We start from the raw sequence: 18226 nt of genomic DNA, 5'->3' as shown, positions 1-18226 counted from the left end.
AAAAGATTCCCATAGGCTTTACAATTTCGAAGATTTTCAACATTTTGTAATATATTGTTTCGTTTTCTAACATCAATGACATTAATCAAAGTGTTAATCGTTCTAACGATCAGTCTTTCTCTTTCCAATGATTCACACAATAACTTTTTTCTGATGACTCACATTCGTGATTATCGATCCGTCTTTTAATATACTGCTATGTGATTGATAAAATTTATTTAAAATATATCAGGAAGCTCTTTTGTCTTCACGATTATGATATAACAGATACTCTTTCTCTCTCTCTCTCTCTCTCGTTGGTAATCTCACGATAGTAATAAAAGTATTAGATAGTTGTAAATGACAACAATAAAGTTATTATCTTAAAGAAACGATCGACTCGATACAACCTAGCATCACGTGAATGAAAAATCAACGAAGTTGGAACTATCTAGCCAGAGTCGATATATATGCAAGAATGAGACTTTTCTTCATAAAAAAAAGAAATCGTCCGTTCATTGGCGCGTTTATGGATCGACACGCGATGATGCATTCTTGTTTTGTTCAAGTCAGTTGACGTCTCGCATCAGACGGCATTTTCAATCCTTTGCGTACAGATTCGTCCGACGAGCGAGGGTCGTTGTAGACGAGAGTTGATTTAATGCGCGCAGTTGAAAAGATATACACGTTGAACGTTTGCCTTAATAAAAACTAAAACTCGTGTATGGGACGTTATACGTAATGTATAAAATATATAAAAGGCTAGCTGTTTCGTCTGATAGTGCCACTGAGAAACTGATTCGAGGGACTAAAATTCTTTCTGACTCGGCCGTCATCTTACATCGTCATCTCAGAAACAAAATTTACATTATACGGAATATAAGACTTTATCGTTAAACGTCTCTAATTTCTTTTCAAAAGAAACGTAATATTTTTAGTCTATTATACCTATTAGTATCTTATCACTCAGAAATATAGACATACGCGAACCACTTTATAATAGGTTTCCGAACAGACTTGAGAGACTATTTGTTAATACTTGTCCACAAAGAGTCAAATAAAAACTTGGGCAAAACCTTAAAAATAAATTTTTAAATTTCGTATCTTCGACCGTTGAGTTAGCTAATTATTTCTTTCTAAATTTATAATTCAGTATAAAAGTGACCTTCGTTCGAGAATAATTTTTTTCGAAGTCATCAATCTTTATTCTTTAAAATGAAAAATAATTTCGTAAAAAGTAAGTAAAATTTATATTTATTTCTAGAAAAAAGATCATAATTAAAAAGTGCAATATAAAAATTTAATAACATTTTTCGATGATAGGTCAAATAAAGTAGTTGTAGGGTATATTTGGGAAAGAAAAAATCGCTTATATGATTAATACTATAATTTAACGAGATCGATAAAAATTTTTTATTGAGTTGTGCACAGCTATTGTTCGTACACTGGCATATTACCAGCATTACATGCGATAATTAGGATATTATTATAAAAATTTCAAATTTAGCTGAAACTTTATATATGCTAAGATCTTCGAGGTTGTTGATTACGAATCAGACATCAAAAGAACGCATAATGGCGTGATCTAATATTTCGGACATAAAACAAATGCTCCAGTGGTGGACAATGTTCCAATAGTTAGACATTTTGGGGTTAAAATATTGAAAATAATAATTAGAGGCGTTGAAACTGCTACAAATCAATAAACATGAAAAACTCGTCATTTAATAGCGACGTTATGAACTATTGGCCCTATGAGGCACTGTTCACTGCTGGGACATTTTTTGGAATATGCCAATTTACCTTTGCATATGAAGATATTTGTGTGTGTGTATACGTGTGAGAAAGAGAGAGAGAGAGAGAGAGAGAAAGTACATGCGTGGGTAAAGACACAGGTATATATGAAAGAAACCGTGCGTGCATGAACATCACAAAATTAGTAATACACTTATCAAACTTTAATTCTGTAGTATACATGTTAGACGTAACAAGAATCTGGAGGTTCTGAATAATAATCCGACAAGAAGATTTCAGCATATTTGCTATTGTTTGATTTCAAAATTTTTTCTATAACATCAATCAAATTTATAATGTACAAATGACAAATAAATGACAAATAATAGAAAAGTAATTGATAATCTACTGGCGAACATGAGCGTGAACATGTGAATTGAATAAATTTTAATGTATATTTATTATGTATCTATACATATATGTACATGTACTCATTGATTTGATAACAAAATAATATTTACATTTCTTCTATTCTTATCTGTTCGACGTATACGAAATTGTAATAAATCTAATATTATCAGATTAGATTACTATATGAATATCTTTCTATCAGAAATACATTGTTTATTACAAATATAGCATGTTTAATATAATTACAGACCGAAGAACGTTTATAGGAATTGTAGAATAGTAAGCCGATAGATTTCTATTTAATTTATAATTGAAATCTTATCAGTAGTAAATTAGTAGCAAATCAGTAGCATTCTAAGAAGCGAATTTTTTTGTACTGGATTTAACTTGGTTTCAACCTGATTTCAACCTATATTCGATTCTTTTATGAATATTTCGAACGAATAATGATCGTCACTGCAATCTATAGCATACGATAGTCTTTCAGATTTTTAATCAATTATCAATTTTCGACAACCGAGATTAAGATATATTAAAAGTTAAAATCCCTATGCAATAACGATGCAATCAGTTATCCGCATTTACAACACTTAAAATTTCAATAGCACTTGTAAAAGGTTCGGATCCTTTCTAACATCAATTACTTACAGGTTACGTTATCAAGTACTCATTCTAGAATTCGGAAACAACTTATTATATATAAAATGATTATATTGTAAGTACATGGAACTTTATTGATTTTGAATAGTAATCGAATAGTAATGAAATGAAACTTCGTTATTGAAATCAAATTCGTCAAAAACTTTTGTGCACCAAGATTTAGCTAAATTGAAGAACGCCTTTATATTTTGGCTACGTTTTTGGGTAACGCTGTGCGTCGTTTCTATTTAATGGAGTACGTTGAGTACAAAAATAGTCTCTTGCAAAATCGACGATGCCTACTTGCGTGCTAGTCACTCGCTTCGAGTAAGAGCGTAACGATCACTTTTTATTCACATTCCAAGTAGTTTTTACTTGCGAGTTATAAATCCATACGAGTATAAATTATTTTGAGAAAATGTCGCACGGATTAAATAAATTCGTCATATTACTACGTACGAAATTCTACGTTCATCAACGAAACAACGTGGATTTTCTTAATAATATTGGCCAAATATTGACATGAGTTCTTATGTCACATGAGTTAAAGATTTAAATTCGTTTCGTTAAACTTGAATAATTGTTAATGTAAATCCCAGTGACATTCTAATTGTTAACTTTAAGAAAGATGAAATCGAATAAGATTTTAATCATTATCTTAAATGATTAACAGAAGACATTATCGAAAATTGAGAGAGGAGGTTGATGGGATAAGAAGGGAGAAAGAAAATGCCTGAAGGGAAAAGAAAAGACCTGCGATTTTAAAATCCGTTGCCTACTCTCGACGATCGCGTGATTTTATTGAACGGGAATTTCTCGTAAGGTCTTCGATAAACGTTATCACGTGCTACTGCACGATATAATTATATAAACGCACGCAGTGTCGCGAGATCGCTTTATAATAGAGTCGATCTAGTCTTTCGACTTTGACTGGATGTTTCTCGATGAACGTCGAGTTAGTGAATAAAGACAAGAGGAGACGACTTCGTTGACACATTTCTGCAGTTTTGTTTATAGTCTCTTTTCTTATCTCCTCATGATATTTTAATCATTTGACATTGAATATATATTCTCTTGTAGCGAATTCTCTTCATTGAAGAAATAATTATTTTGTTGAGGCTACGTTGAGAAATATATTTGTGTTTTCAAATGTCGTTGATTAGCGAGGAACACGGAGTTAAGGATATCTTGCTTCGTCCTCCTTCTTCTCCTCCTCCTCCTCCTCCTCATCATCATCATCATCATCATCGTCATCTGACAAAGTTCAAAGTAGGTAAGGATAAAGTATTTATTCTGAGAGCGGAAGGGGACTACGTTTTGAAATATGATGAATTCATTTCTCGCGAATAATAATATCACGAGGGTGAATTTTTTTCTCATTCGCAGATATCCGGCAAACCGATGAAATCGTTGTGCAAGATGCTCTCAACGAGACAGGTATGTTACATAATATTTGTCATAATTCGATCACACACACGCACACACACACATCAATTGTATAAGCTTTTTCGTGATATTTTCTAACGATATCTAATACATTTCTATGTTCAAATCAAAACTCACGACTTTCTATTGAATATACATTATATGTATGTATATATATATATATATCTTGTTTTTCCATGAACAATATAAAACATAACGATAATCATATAGATAAGTGAATGGAACGATAAAAAGACAATTATTTCCTATGATTATTTTATTACAAACAATAATTTGATCTTGTTCTATTAATCGATTGGCTCTGCTTATGTGATACACTTGTAAACAACGTGATATTAAGTGTCAACGGAATGGTATACAAGTTAATAAATCGATTAAAATGGTTAAGGAAATAAAGAGGAGAAAACGATCGATCAATCTTTCTACATCGTAATCGTTCGATCTAACGATAAAAAAAATATTTTTGCTTAAACGTTAAACTAATTCTTTACTTCGTATTTAAATTGGAGCTCACTTTCTATATAAATTGAATTATCTAATATTTTTAGTTATTAATTTCAGGAGACAAGTATAGTTATTGATAAAAAAAAAAAAAAAAAAAGAAAAAAGAAAAAAGGAAGAAGAAAAAAAAAAGAAAACTAAATTTAGATTAAATTAAATCAACTACTTTCTTCCCATATTTATGACTTTAATAATTACTTTCTTTTATGATAACTTAAAATTATATGTTAGGCAGAAAAAATGAGCTGACTCATACCTAAGATAACACGAATAAAATCTAATTATTACTATTAACTATCGAGTAATTATTATTAATTAATGAGTGTACTTAAATTATTCTTCATTTGAGGATTTGGAAGGTTCAATTTCAAAGTATTGGCCGTTTCTGCTCTTATTTGTATGAACGCTGCCTTTGGCATGATGAATGTAGGATTCATTTTACCAGCGGCGGCGTGCGATTTTAAGATGACAACGGAAGACAAAGGTCACCTGATAGTATTGACCATGCTAGGTAAAATAGAAAATCCGCGCAATTGATTGTGCATGCTGAGTTGCGTCTTTCTAGATATAAATGAATGTATTCTTTTCAGGTATGTTGACGGGTTCTTATTTCTGGGGCTGCCTTGCTGATACCAAAGGACGAAGAATTTCTCTCCTGGCATCCCTCTTCCTTCACGGTAGCTCCGAACTCTTAGCATCACTGATACCATATTATTGGGGCTTCGTGTTAGTCAAATTTATCAGCGGTCTGGCGTTAGTATGATCAAAAAACACAAAAAACGAGAAAACTTATCGACGAATTCATCGAGCTGCGTACGTTGTACGCCATAAAGAATTTCATCCGTAGACTATCTGCATTAACAAATTTTCAGTATATGTGGACAGTTAACGATGCTCTATACGTATCTTGCCGAATTTCAACCAATTAAGAAGCGCGATTTGTTTCTCTCATGGATGGAAATGGCATGGGTAATGGGAATGGTGATCGTAGCGTGTAAGTATTCCAATTCACGTTGCACTTATTTCTTTTCCTTTTTCTTGTTTTTTTTTTTTTTTTTTTTTTTTTTTTTTTTTTTTTTTTTTTTTTTTTTGTTCTTAACATCCTTTTTATGTCTTCAGGCGTAGCTTGGGCTACAATCCCGTTGGATATAAAATATAAGACTAACACGTTTTCCTTTCGCTCGTGGAACTTGTTCATCATGATTTGTTCTTTGCCATCTTTTACAATTGGAATCTGGTTATCATCTTTCCCAGAAACTCCAAAGTATCTTGCTGAGACTGGACAAAATAATAAGATGTTGAAGGTTTTAGCTGAAATGTATACGGAGAATACGGGGAATCCTTTGGAAAAATATTTGGTAAGTTCACTTTCGTCAAGTATTCTTGAAAATCTAATTAAACGTTTCACATTTTTAATACTCAATTTTCTTCTTATTTGAATAGACGAATTTGAAAAATTGTGGAAACCAGTTGCTTTCAGAACTGGCCTTTTGTTTAGAAGGAAAGATAAACGAGAAAGAAGAGACGATCAAACCAAAGTCATTGAAGATTACCATAGTGAATACATTTTTGCAAACGTTGATGCTTGTAAGAAAGCCATATTTGCATAGGACGTTCATCGTATGTTCCGTCACATATTTGATTATGACTTCTTACTACATGTTGCTTCTCTGGTTACCTGATCTTTTCCAAAGATACGCCGAATTTCATGAACGTTTTCCTAATCGATCGGCCACGGTATGCACCGTTGTCGCATTTGAAAAGAACAACGAAACGGTGAGCGAACAATTTGAAAATCAATCTTTTTACAATCTCTCCGCACACACGCACACACGTATATATATATATATATATATATATATATATATATATGTATATACATATTCTTTCTAGGTAACGAATATGGATCCCTTCGGTTGCAATACACCGATACAGAGCAGCGTCTTCCTATACGCATTTATTTTAGCATTATCAGGCGTCCCTGTTGGTCTTACGTTACCTCTCTTCATAAATCGTTTAGGATATAAATTCTTTTTAGGTAAGTCATTGTCAATGCGATTATGGAAACAAATCAATGTACTTTAACTTTGTTTTTACACGTATTGATTTTAGTATACTTTGCGTCGATACACTATTTCCTCACTAAATAGATATTTTTTATTATTTTTTATTATTATGATACATTTTGATTAGTCAACACTTATTGGTCTAGATTTATCATGTCAGCCTTTCTTTTTGTTTTAGTTGCCGGTACGATAATAGCCAGTTTTGTATCGTTTTGTATCTTACTTGTTAAAACATCTGTTGAAAATTTAATTATCTCGTGTATCTTCGAATCCATTGCATCAATTTGTGTCAGCGTTGTCTCCTGTATGTTGATCGACTTCTATCCAACTCACTTAAGGTATCATATCTAAGGTATTTTATGCCATGAGTATTACAGACAAGTTTAATTATTCATATTATTCTAAAATGCTTATGCACCACATTAAACGCAACCTTAACACGTCTAATATGTGGCCTTTTATTTTTACAATTTTATATCTAACAACATTGATTTCTCTTGCGAGATCTTTATCAAAAGATACAAATATACAATTATGCGTCGTATATTTTTTTCTCGGTTCGCATGTTTATTTATAGAGCATTATATAGAGTATTATCTTACTTCGCCTAATCGATCATATGTGTCGAAGAAAATCAAATTCGATCGAAACAAAAATGTACGATAACAAACACGTGTAGAAGTTTCTATTGTAACCAATGTTTTGTTAATCGATCGATAAGAATCATTCGCATCGTCCGAGATCAATCGTTACAAAAGATAATAAACGGGAGAGAGAGAGAGAGAGAGAGAGAGAGAAAGTTAATAATTGCGATATTTCTCTTTGTTGATTCTTTTCAGATCAATAGCAGCCGGTCTCGCTTCATTTTCTAGTCGGCTAGGCGCAATGATGGGAAACTTGATAACCGGAATATTGATCGATAATCATTGCACGATCCTCATCATATTGGTAGGGTTACAACTTTTCGGTGAGTGCTAATAATATTAATCAATCTAAAGAACTGTAATCAGTCTTCAATTCGAATTTTCCTTTTTAGCGTGTGGCATACTCAGCTTGCTCACACCGAAAAAGAAAGAAATGGAAAAAGCAAAGATAACCAAATTCTAAAGATATTTGGATATTTTCTACAATAGAGTGAAAAAAAAAAAGAAATAAAAACAAAGAAGTTCGACATGTTTCCCCATCCTCTTCTCTTTTTTCTCGCGTTTTAACTATGTTGTTCTTTGAAACGTGATTAAAATACTATTTATCATGGAATTTTTTCTATTTCCTACCGTTCAAAGTGTAGATAATAAGAATGTTTGTTTCATTAATAAGGTCAACGTGGTAGATCACGATAGAACGTAGGTAGGTATATAGGTATATTCATTTGTACGTCTTCAAAATCAACGCGCTCATTCAATTTACTTCTCGAGTATAAATTTCGAAAGTATACATGACATATATTATCTCACAGATATTCGTTTTTTTTTTCTTTTTTTTTTTTTGTTTCTTCATCATTGTACCTTAGCCTTAGTCAGGCTTAGCCGACCTTCCGATAACAACTACATCGCGTGAAAAAAATGGGACGCTTATTGCGATACGCAATTAATGGTATGCGGTTATCGTATGACTTCATTCGAAATATTACCATTTTACAAAGACGACATTAAATTACTATAGTCTCAAAGAGATTTTCAAACAGTTTTCAAAATCGGGGGATTAGAAATTAATAAAACTCGAATCGATATATGAAAAATAATAGATCACATTTGGAAAGGAAAACTGCAATATTACTTAACAATTTCATCCATAGAATGTTGTGACTCGACGAAACGCAATGTTTACGTTGTTTCGTAATTATTATAATTTTCAACGTTCAGTGCAAATTGCAAGTTCTAATTTAATTAACAAAACTCTATCGACTCTAATTCGTGTGTGTTAAGGTCGTATTGTATAAAAAAAAAAAAAAAAAAAAAAAAAAAAAAAAAGAAAAACGAAAGAAAAAAAAAACTATTTCTTATATTAATCGAAACCATTGACTTGTTCCTTAGATGGTTCATTCGATACTTTCAAATAGGTTGAAAAGGAAAACAAAATTATTTGGCGAACGGTCGCCCTAATATTTTTGGCAACGCGAATGTCCTTGATGTTGACCAACGAGTTTCCCTTTCGCAAAGTCTTCTAGCCAATGTGTACGAAAAATAAACATCCGGAAATGACCGGTTAAGACCGCATTGGCACGCGAATCTACAATGTGACTTACCTATATCGATATAAACTAACATACATAACTTTTCGAAAGGAGTTACAAGGTAAGAATACGTAAGGAGACTCGGCAGTGCCATCCGATTGGCGTCCAGACACGGCGCGACCGAACGATATCTCTCCTCTTAAACGAAAACGAAGACTTTCGATTTGCAAATTCGAAGATAACAATCCGAGAAAAAGAGAAATAAAAGGAGAGAGAGAGAGAGAGAGAGAGAGAGAGAGAGAGAAATTGCGGGTGTATAGTGTGAATTAACGTGTCACTTGGCGTCACCTTGCGTTACATTGCGTCGCGTTGTGTCGCGATCGCCTAGCCTCGTGTCGGAATTGGCCATTACGTTTGGCATCAAAACCAATGTTAGCTTTCCAACGTTAACCAACGCTTTAACGTTTCGACTCAAACGAAATAGAAGAGATACAGAAACAGATCATCCTTCTGTCGCCCTTATATCGTCACACCGTTCGTCATTTCCCTAAAACAACGAGCGCTAGCTACTGGTGATTGATTGTTCTATCTTTCCTTTCATTTATTTCTTCCCCATTTCTCAGAATATCGGCTTCTTCTCTTCAACTCTCCTCTGTTACAACGTTAACAAGGAAAGATACTTCGGATCATTCGAAACAATATCCCAATCCTCTACGAAACGTGGTAAATTTCAGGCAATCCGTCCTACCCTTTTCTTCCTTTCTTTTCCCCTTTTCCTTTTTTCTCCGCGAAACGGTAGAAAATCTCGAGGGAAATTAAAATGATGGCGTCGTTTGCAGATGTTGTCGCTCGCGTTCAACGTCTTTTATTATTTCGAAACATTCTGCTCTCGGGCGAAGCGCCAGTTTTGGATTATTAACTATCGCTACGGAGTTATCGATGAAAAATCTCTCATCCATATCGTACGAGTGCGAGTACACTTATCAGTATTAGCTGACGGTATTGTTGAAGATCCTTCATTTTACTTTCCTTATTTTCTTTCTGTTTCGTTGACGGAAGAGATTAAGCCACTGTATTTTTTTTCACCAATCATTTTCAAAGAGTTAAAGAAACGTGAAAAAGAATAAAGATAATTAGATGGAAGAACTTAAATGTTTATTAAATTAGTTCGTTATAAAAGCGTTGAACGAAGGCGTTACGCTGACCGAACATTTGGCAGAGATCCCTTTTTTTTTTTACGGATCGTGTGCCAACAAAATCGGATCTTATTAGTTTTGTTGTTTCTTCAGAACGGTGAGAAGAACTTAATGATCGATTTATAACGCTCGTTGAGTGCTCTGATACGACGGTATCATAAATAAAAATAATGATTTCTCAAACAATCCCTACTCCATTTTCAAATTGTCGACTAATCTCTTATAATCTTTTTACAATCGAACAGTCTATCGGCTTGAAATAGTATCCTATTAAAAAGATATAACCTGAGTGATCAAAGATAAAATATCTTGGACGAGTTAAATACCACGATTCTCTTTCAAATCTTATTTCTAGACTTTCCATGAATATATTTTGACGCTTTCTTAGTGATGTAATTCACTTCGAAAAGAGATCGATCAATTGCGCGATGTTCGATCGTATAGAGTGGTATTGTACTCGCTGACTAACTCATTTCATTTGCGATTCGTTTGGATCAACAACCGACCCGATTGCGATAAGGATCAGAAATATCGATACTTCTTCTTCCTTCTTCTTCGATTTTATCGATCAGATTGACATTCCCAAATTGGATTCAAAGTAAACTTGTCAACGCGCTAAATTGGATTATATGAAATCAACAAATGTTCCTTGAAAGAGAGAAAAAGAGAGAAGGAACGATCTATGAGAATGTCCAACTTTATTGGTAAAAACATCTGAAGAACTATAAAAGATTTTTGAAACATTGTACAATTGTCATACATACAAAACATGTTGCGTTAAAATAAGTGATTCAGTCCAGTTAAAATAAGTGATTAAGCGACGATCAATTTAAAGCAGTCTAGATCAGAGATATATTGTCGAGGAAAGCTTTTTGATCTGTTTTTAACAATAACCGATCAGATAAGTCATGAAGTTAAGTGATGAACGTCAACTTTATTTTTTAGCAATTTTTCACGGTTATTGCGCTTAAAAATGTTTGCTTACCTTAAGCTTCGCAAAAAATATTTCGTCGATCTTGCGAAGCTCGAAAGACATTCGGTGACTTGACAATAGGAATTACTTGCTCTTCACAATGAATAATCATTTATGTGCGATTGTTTTCAGGGGGGGGGGGGGGGGGGGGAAAGAAAAGAGAAAGAAAAAGAAAGAGAGAAAAGAAAATAAGGAAAGAAAAACGTACATTTCATTTTCCGAAACGAGAAAGAAAATCTCGAAGAAAATGAAGAAGTGAACGGCGATAACAATGCACAAATGATAGATAAAATGATCATTTATAGATTAATTATGTCGTTCATTGATATTTTTTATTTTATTCCCTCGAGATATACTTACGTTCAGTACAAAGAGAAGAACTCTTCTTCACCTTCGCCTTCTTTTACGCGAAGATGAAGATCACATTCGTTATCAAAATGACTTAATAATTCAAGATATTTATTCTGACGTATATCAGAAAGAAGCCATAAAAAAGGTAGCGGTTCATGACGTATCCTTGCTTTCGATGAAACAAGAACTTGTTATCTTTCGTCAATTAACCGAGTTCAAACAAACGGATCATGTTGTCAGTGACTTTCGTATTCTTATGACAGAAAAATGCAGAAATTTTTAACTGGTAGTTCGAGATAAAGATCTTTCTCGAAATCTTAAAGGGAAGTTGAACAATATCAGGTGATATTACAACTTCATGTCTTATAATAGCTCACATGATCGACGATGAAGACGTACGTGGACCATTGTCTTCTTAGGGATTTAAATTTCTTCGAAGAAAGAAAAGGAAATAATAACAAAGTTCTTATCTTATATATCGTAGCGTCTATTCTTCAAAAATATTATTTTTTTCTTATCTCATCAGAGATAATCCGAGAGATCGAAGAAGAGATATTCAAATTTGATGAAATGAAAAAAGATCGGATTTAGTATAAATAGTACGTTATAACTAACATTCAGATATTTCTAAAATATTTACCATTGGTTGATTAAGTGTGATTAAAATCGTTCATAATGAAGATCCTCGGTTAACTCTTTGTTGAAATTTTGATCATTAATTTCGAACGTGCTTCCCATCAAAGATGCTTTATGAATAAAAGAGTACCAGCTCTCTTCTTTTTCGGGGCATGACGATTAGAAAAGAGAGAGAGAGAGAGAGAGAGAGAGAGAGAGAGAGAGAGTGAGAGAGAAAACAAAAAAAAAAGGTGGATTGACTCGGGGAAGGGGTAATAATATCTTATCTCGCTTAAGAGAATGGGCTACTGTAATGGGCTCAAGATACGTAAAGAAGGTAGATTCGATTTCTGTCCAGTAGCATTCATTCACCGGCGATTAGGCTAAGGTGAAAGATCGGTTGGTTGTCATTCTTAGTTGTATTCTTGGTAGAATCGTTAAGGGTACAGTGAAGAAGGGAAGGGTTTTGGCTTGTTCGCCGATTTAAAATATAGAGATCGGCCACGGAAGAAAACAATCAGTTTCTTTCTTTTCTTTTCAAAGGAAGACCAGAATAAAAGAATCTCGTCGGGATATAGGTGAGAAGACATCGGGAGAAAATTCTCTCGGTGGAAATCGTCGAATTCGCTTAAGCGATAAAGACGGCGATCAGATACCACCGAGTATTCACCAATGAGCGTGGCGTGCAGCCTTTACGGCAGAAGACAAAACCGTGGTACACGTACGGGAAAGCGACAGTGCATCATCGTAGCTGCCTGCAGGACCCCCCAAAGAAAGTCCTTCGTCGTAATTTCCGCACCATCAAAACTGACGAGGACACTTTGCGATTTGAACAAGTCTCGTTTGACCACGAACGATCATCATGGGTAGGTTTTTTTTCTTTTCTCTCTCTCTCTCTCTCTCTCTCTCTCTCTCTTTTTTTTTTTTTTTTCTCGAAGAAAGATTATGCGAACAAGGAAAATGATCGAGATCAGAAATTATTTTCTATTAGGCGAACTATTGAAATAAGTCGTTACCGTTTCGTGACGACTTTCAAATTAAATTTTTATATATTTACATATATTTATACATATTTATATTTATATATATATGTGTATATATATGTATATACATACACATATATACACATATATTATTTCTTATTGTCTTTGCAGGACTCGATTTCTTGGCAGACGGAGGTGCCGACTTCGAGCATGCAATCACCGTAACAGGTATGTTCATTGATAAAAAAAAAAATAATATCTTATCGAGTTGAAACTTTTAATTCTTTATCTTACTTTGATGAACCATCGTGTATTTTATTTTTATTAAATTTATTAATACTTTAGCAATTAGTATAAACGATTTGTAAAATGGCATACATATATAGATATATGCGTCCATTAGAAAAACGCCTGGCGTTTTCTTATCAGCAATCGTATCGTAACGTTAAATCATCCATGTGACTGGTACAATTGTTAAACATTTTTGATCAAAGTCAAAGATATGATTTAATAATTAAAAACTTGTAATTACAATCTTGTCATCCCTATTTTCTTAAATAATAAAACAATTTATTCTTTCGTTTATAAATTTGTGTTTGACGTTGTAATAATGTTTTATCACTATTGGACTCGCTTTGAAATAAAATAAAGAAAAATAATAAAAGTCTTGAGTATTACATAGGGATATATGCCGTGTTTATCAATAATTTCTTATTTATTGTTCATCACTCATTAATAGGATTTGGAAAGTTTCACTACATGTTACTGGCAATATGCGGGCTAATTTACATGGATACGGCCATCGGCGTTACAATACTCTCTTTCGTTTTACCTGCCGCACAGTGCGACCTGGAAATGGATTCCACTGCAAAAGGATGGCTAACGGCATCTCCAATGTTGGGTAAATATTATTTAAGCATACCAATTATTATAATTACTCGGTTAATAATATATTATAAAGAATTTTAACGAATTTTTTCCATTCGAATTATCCATTCGTAGGTATGGTGGTTGGATCATATATATGGGGATGCCTGGCTGATACCAAAGGTAGAAAAGTAGTATTGATAGCTACCTTGTTAATGGACGGAATAGTCGGCGTCATTTCGTCGTTCGTCCAATACTATTGGGTCTTTCTAGTCTTCCGGTTTTTTAATGGATTCGCGTATGTAACCAGTCGCTTTGAATGCGTATAAAAAGATGCAATGAAATAATTGAACGAAATTTAAATTAACGAAATTCAAATTAACGAAAATTAACGTATTTCTTTCTATTGAAACAGGGTGACCGGCGCGATGGGAATTTGTTTCCCATATTTAGGCGAATTTCAGCCGACCAAATATCGCGAAAGGTGCCTATGTTGGATGGAAATGTTCTGGACGGTCGGTGTAATATTATTACCTCGTAAGTAACCTTTCTGATTAATCGTTCGTTAATTCGAAGGAATAATATTATAACGGATAAAAGAAGAAAGAGAAATTATCTTTACAGTAATTGCTTGGTTAATCGTACCGTTGGACCTTTGGTACGAATCGGAAGTGTTTCACTTCAAATCTTGGAATCTCTTTGTGGCACTTTGTGCCTTACCTTCGATCGTCTTGGGGCTTTGGCTCTTCGCTTTTCCAGAGAGTCCAAAGTTCTTGCTTGAGTGCGGTGAGGCAGACGCTGCCTTAGAAGTCTTTAAATGGATCTATGCTCAAAATACTGGTCAAGATCCTGAAACATATCCAGTAATTATTAACTTTAATTAATTAATAATCTTTCCTTCCTTTTTTTTCTTTTCTTCTTTTCGTAAGAATTATACGATTTGATTAGCCCCCTAATGCCGTCTAATCGTTCTCTTAAAATCATTTTTCCCAGGTTAAATGCTTGCAAGAAAAGACGAACAATAAGGACAAGAGCACGAGATCATTGAAACTTCATAAGAAAAAAGATCTGAAAGTTCTTTTTTCGGAGGTTTGGGAATTAACGATGTCTCTTTACAAACCTCCTTATCTTCGTAATACGTTACTCGCTTGTGCCATTCAATTCGGGCTTACTAGCAGTTACTATACTCTTATGGTCTGGTTCCCTGAATTATTTACTAGGTAAAATAATACACTTTGAAAATGATATTTCTTTTCGTCTCAATAATTCCGACGCTATTACGATATTGCGTCATCGTATTGTAATGGCGATTCTTCACGATCTTTTCACTATCGTGGATTTTTAGATTCGAAGAATTCGAGCATGATAATCCTGGCAAGACCACGTCCGTTTGTATAGTGTCAGCGCTCTCAGACAATGCAACCAATTTGGATCCTTATGGATGCGAAACAACCATAGGTGTAAACGTTTATCTGCATACCGTTTACATTGGTCTCGCCTGCATACCCGGTTCCATCATATTGCCAATTTTTGTACACAAATTGGGAGCGAAATTTTTCCTAAGTAAGTACTTCGAATCTAAATTAACTCCCTATAATGTCATATAACTTTTAAGTCGGAGAAAAACAAAATATATCCATATCACCATTTTCTATATTATATTTCTTATCGTCGTTATAAAATTATTTCTTTATTGCATATGCCAAATTTTCAATATTTTCTTTTCAAGTCTATGAGTCATATCTTTTAATATAATATAATAATACTATATTAGAATATATACCGAGAGTACAAAATGCGAGTGAACAATTTTTATCTCGGGAACACAGAATTTTTCCGAAAAATTGTTTAGACAAGAGTTATTCGATATTAAAGAGGAAATATTGCGACTTTTTCTTTCTTCTTTTATTCAGTGCAATATTTCAAGACGATTCCGTTTGTTCCTTTATTAAATAGAAATCTAAATATTTTATTACGACAACATATTCTATATGAAAGAAAGAAAAGACAAAAAGGAACGAGTAAATATTGTCTAAAATATTTATTCGTTTCGGCCGAGCCGAAAGAAAGATCGGGTCATAGAGTTAAGATTAAGTTTCTAGCGAGAATTCTAACAAGATAATTAAACTCCTAATGCCTGAAAAAGTGGATGCAACTGGCATATGGTTGCTACTAATAATGAATTGCTTTTTATTACAGTCTTATCGTTGCTAGTCTCCGGTGCAGTAACCGTAGGTTTTTATTTCGTCGTAAACTCCACTCAGAATCTAGTACTATCGTGCATCTTTGAAGCTTTAACGTCGCTCGGCATCTCTTTAGTTTATTGCATAATCGTTGACATGTTCCCGACGAATCTCAGGTAAGCAAACTAAACGCGATGTTACCTTTCAAGATTTATTTATTCGTGAAAGCACTATACATAACGATAATTTATTATCATTTAATGGGACATGCATATAAGATGTGCAATTTTTCCCGTTTTAATTTATCACGTGACGACGATCATATACACCCAATTTGCATCTCATGTTTATTCGATTTACAATTTAAATATTGTTATCTAAGTAATATAAACAGAAAAAAGGGAGAAAAAGAAAAAAAAAAAAAAAAAAAAAGAATCAAACGAATGAATATTTTCATTTTAATTTGAAATACGGTAAAAAGTGGTAATATTATTGCTTTTTTGAAGATTTTAATAAACCTAGATTTATATTATTCTGTTAAACATGTAGAATCTATTTATTCCTATACGAATATAGGATATATTTTTGTTAAATGATAATTAATTAATACTGATTTTATCTCCAGGGTAATGGCAGCAGCGTTATCTCTAACGATGGGTCGATTAGGCGCTTTGGTTGGAAACTTAATATTCGGTTATTTAATTGATTTAGCCTGTGTCGTTCCTATAGTGATATTCGCTGCCTTCTTGTTTCGTAAGTTTTAAATAAATATTTTTTTACGAAAGGAAAAGAGAGCGCTCGTTGGTGTGTGCATGCGCGTGTGCCCGTACGTCTATATATTTTTCGTTATATTCTTTATATATCGTTCTAACGATATGATTTCTATTGAATTTCAGTATGCGGCTTTTTGTCATTTATACTTCCACGAACGGGAAAAGAAACTCTCGATTAAACAATGAGAGAACTTAATTGTACGAAGAAACGTGACCTCGTGTCATTTTAAGGAAGTAAACACCCACACAGATGCAACGAATTGGATTGGTCAAAATGAAGGAAGAAAAAGTATTTATATTCGCATTATTACATGTATTATTGTAACGACTCTGTATATATATATATACATATATACCCAAGGCACTTTGAATTATACACGGAACTTAATATGTATACACAAACACACACACACACACACACACACACAAACGCGTGTAGCGATGAGAAATGTCCATTGACGATTGTAATTCCGTTCTTATGTTTCGTATTACAATAAGTCACGTATTCGTTTCACTTTGCTCGATTCTTCCTGATATGCATTAAAAAGACGATATCAGTAACAGGATAATGATATTCAGATATAAGACATTGGTTGATTCGTCTTCTGTACTAAAAGAGAAAAGAACAAAGTTTTATCATCGATCATGACGTACATATATATTTATTCATAATTTCATCTAAAAATATATACATATATACATATATACATATATATCTATATACATATATACATATATATATATATATATAAAACACACACACACACACAGACACACACACGTATATTATGCATATTTATTATACTACTATTATTATGTGAGATTCGACGAGTAAGGTTGATACTACCTGTAGAGATACAATCGTGGTAGAAAAAATTCTGTGACTTTTCGATAAAGATCCCATGTTTCGTCCATGTTTAGTACTTTGCTGTGGTTTTGTTTTTCCTTTTATATCCCTTACATTTCCAATGTTTGTTCTTTCGAAAGTAATCTTAAACGATTCATTTATGTTGATGATAATCGTTGTTCTATCTTTTGATCCTTCTTCTCTCGTTTATGTTTGAAATCACAGCTTTTATTATAATAATTATGTAAGAATTGCCCAATATTTTGAAGAGTATGTGTACATTTTCGATAGATCAAACTCGATTAAATTCGTAATATACGATCGAATTATACATTAAACGAAAAATGCAACTGGACATATTTGAGGTAATAAAAGTAGTGAATAATAGCGATCTCTTGACATTTCTTGAAACGTAATGATAAGAAAAATGTGTGAATAAATATGGGAGCAGGAAAGATGAATGAAAACGTACGCATTTACCAAAGTAGA

At 33.2% G+C, this 18226-nt stretch overlaps 2 protein-coding genes across 9 annotated transcripts; both read left to right on the top strand.

Annotated features, from left to right (window-relative positions):
* Nucleotides 1-475: 475 nt before the first annotated feature.
* Nucleotides 476-8033, top strand: LOC124954376 (synaptic vesicle glycoprotein 2B-like). 7 transcript variants are annotated; one of them, XM_047507241.1, is made up of 11 exons: nt 476-1216; nt 4150-4200; nt 5141-5221; nt 5301-5463; nt 5583-5704; nt 5830-6068; nt 6154-6486; nt 6604-6748; nt 6955-7114; nt 7616-7743; nt 7813-8033. In XM_047507241.1, exons 1-11 carry the CDS (start codon nt 1195-1197, stop codon nt 7881-7883), a joined length of 1515 nt encoding a protein of 504 aa, XP_047363197.1. In that variant the 5' UTR covers nt 476-1194; the 3' UTR covers nt 7884-8033. The 7 variants fall into 7 exon arrangements, with proteins under 7 accessions (XP_047363197.1, XP_047363196.1, XP_047363195.1 ...); XM_047507240.1 differs by having other exon boundaries at nt 479-1216; nt 5060-5221; XM_047507239.1 differs by lacking the exon at nt 476-1216 and adding an exon at nt 3068-4036.
* Nucleotides 8034-9097: 1064 nt separating this feature from the next.
* LOC124954379 (synaptic vesicle glycoprotein 2B-like) lies at nt 9098-18124 on the top strand. 2 transcript variants are annotated; one of them, XM_047507249.1, is made up of 12 exons: nt 9098-9521; nt 12632-12950; nt 13239-13295; nt 13807-13968; nt 14070-14232; nt 14350-14471; nt 14559-14797; nt 14928-15154; nt 15280-15497; nt 16134-16293; nt 16743-16870; nt 17014-18124. In XM_047507249.1, exons 2-12 carry the CDS (start codon nt 12947-12949, stop codon nt 17067-17069), a joined length of 1536 nt encoding a protein of 511 aa, XP_047363205.1. In that variant the 5' UTR covers nt 9098-9521; nt 12632-12946; the 3' UTR covers nt 17070-18124. The 2 variants fall into 2 exon arrangements, with proteins under 2 accessions (XP_047363205.1, XP_047363204.1); XM_047507248.1 differs by having other exon boundaries at nt 12628-12950.
* The last annotated feature ends 102 nt before the right edge of the window (nt 18125-18226 follow it).

The sequence above is a fragment of the Vespa velutina genome, chromosome 15 (assembly GCF_912470025.1).
Source record: "Vespa velutina chromosome 15, iVesVel2.1, whole genome shotgun sequence".
NCBI classification, from domain to species: Eukaryota; Metazoa; Arthropoda; class Insecta; order Hymenoptera; family Vespidae; genus Vespa; species Vespa velutina.
Note: the sequence above shows the minus strand (reverse complement) of the source record. Positions and strands in the feature narration are given on the sequence as shown.

What these genes read in the sequence shown, in the direction of transcription:
- LOC124954376 (XM_047507238.1), top strand. Translation starts at nt 3,913, where the DNA reads ATGTCGTTGATTAGCGAGGAACACGGAGTTAAGGATATCTTGCTTCGT. An exon ending in TCTGACAAAGTTCAAAGTAG is followed by an intron (nt 4,037 to 4,149) that starts GTAAGGATAAAG and finishes TCTCATTCGCAG; the next exon opens with ATATCCGGCAAACCGATGAA. An exon ending in TTCTATCCAACTCACTTAAG is followed by an intron (nt 7,115 to 7,615) that starts GTATCATATCTA and finishes GATTCTTTTCAG; the next exon opens with ATCAATAGCAGCCGGTCTCG.
- LOC124954379 (XM_047507249.1), top strand. An exon ending in TTCCCTGAATTATTTACTAG is followed by an intron (nt 15,155 to 15,279) that starts GTAAAATAATAC and finishes GTGGATTTTTAG; the next exon opens with ATTCGAAGAATTCGAGCATG. An exon ending in ATGTTCCCGACGAATCTCAG is followed by an intron (nt 16,294 to 16,742) that starts GTAAGCAAACTA and finishes TTTTATCTCCAG; the next exon opens with GGTAATGGCAGCAGCGTTAT.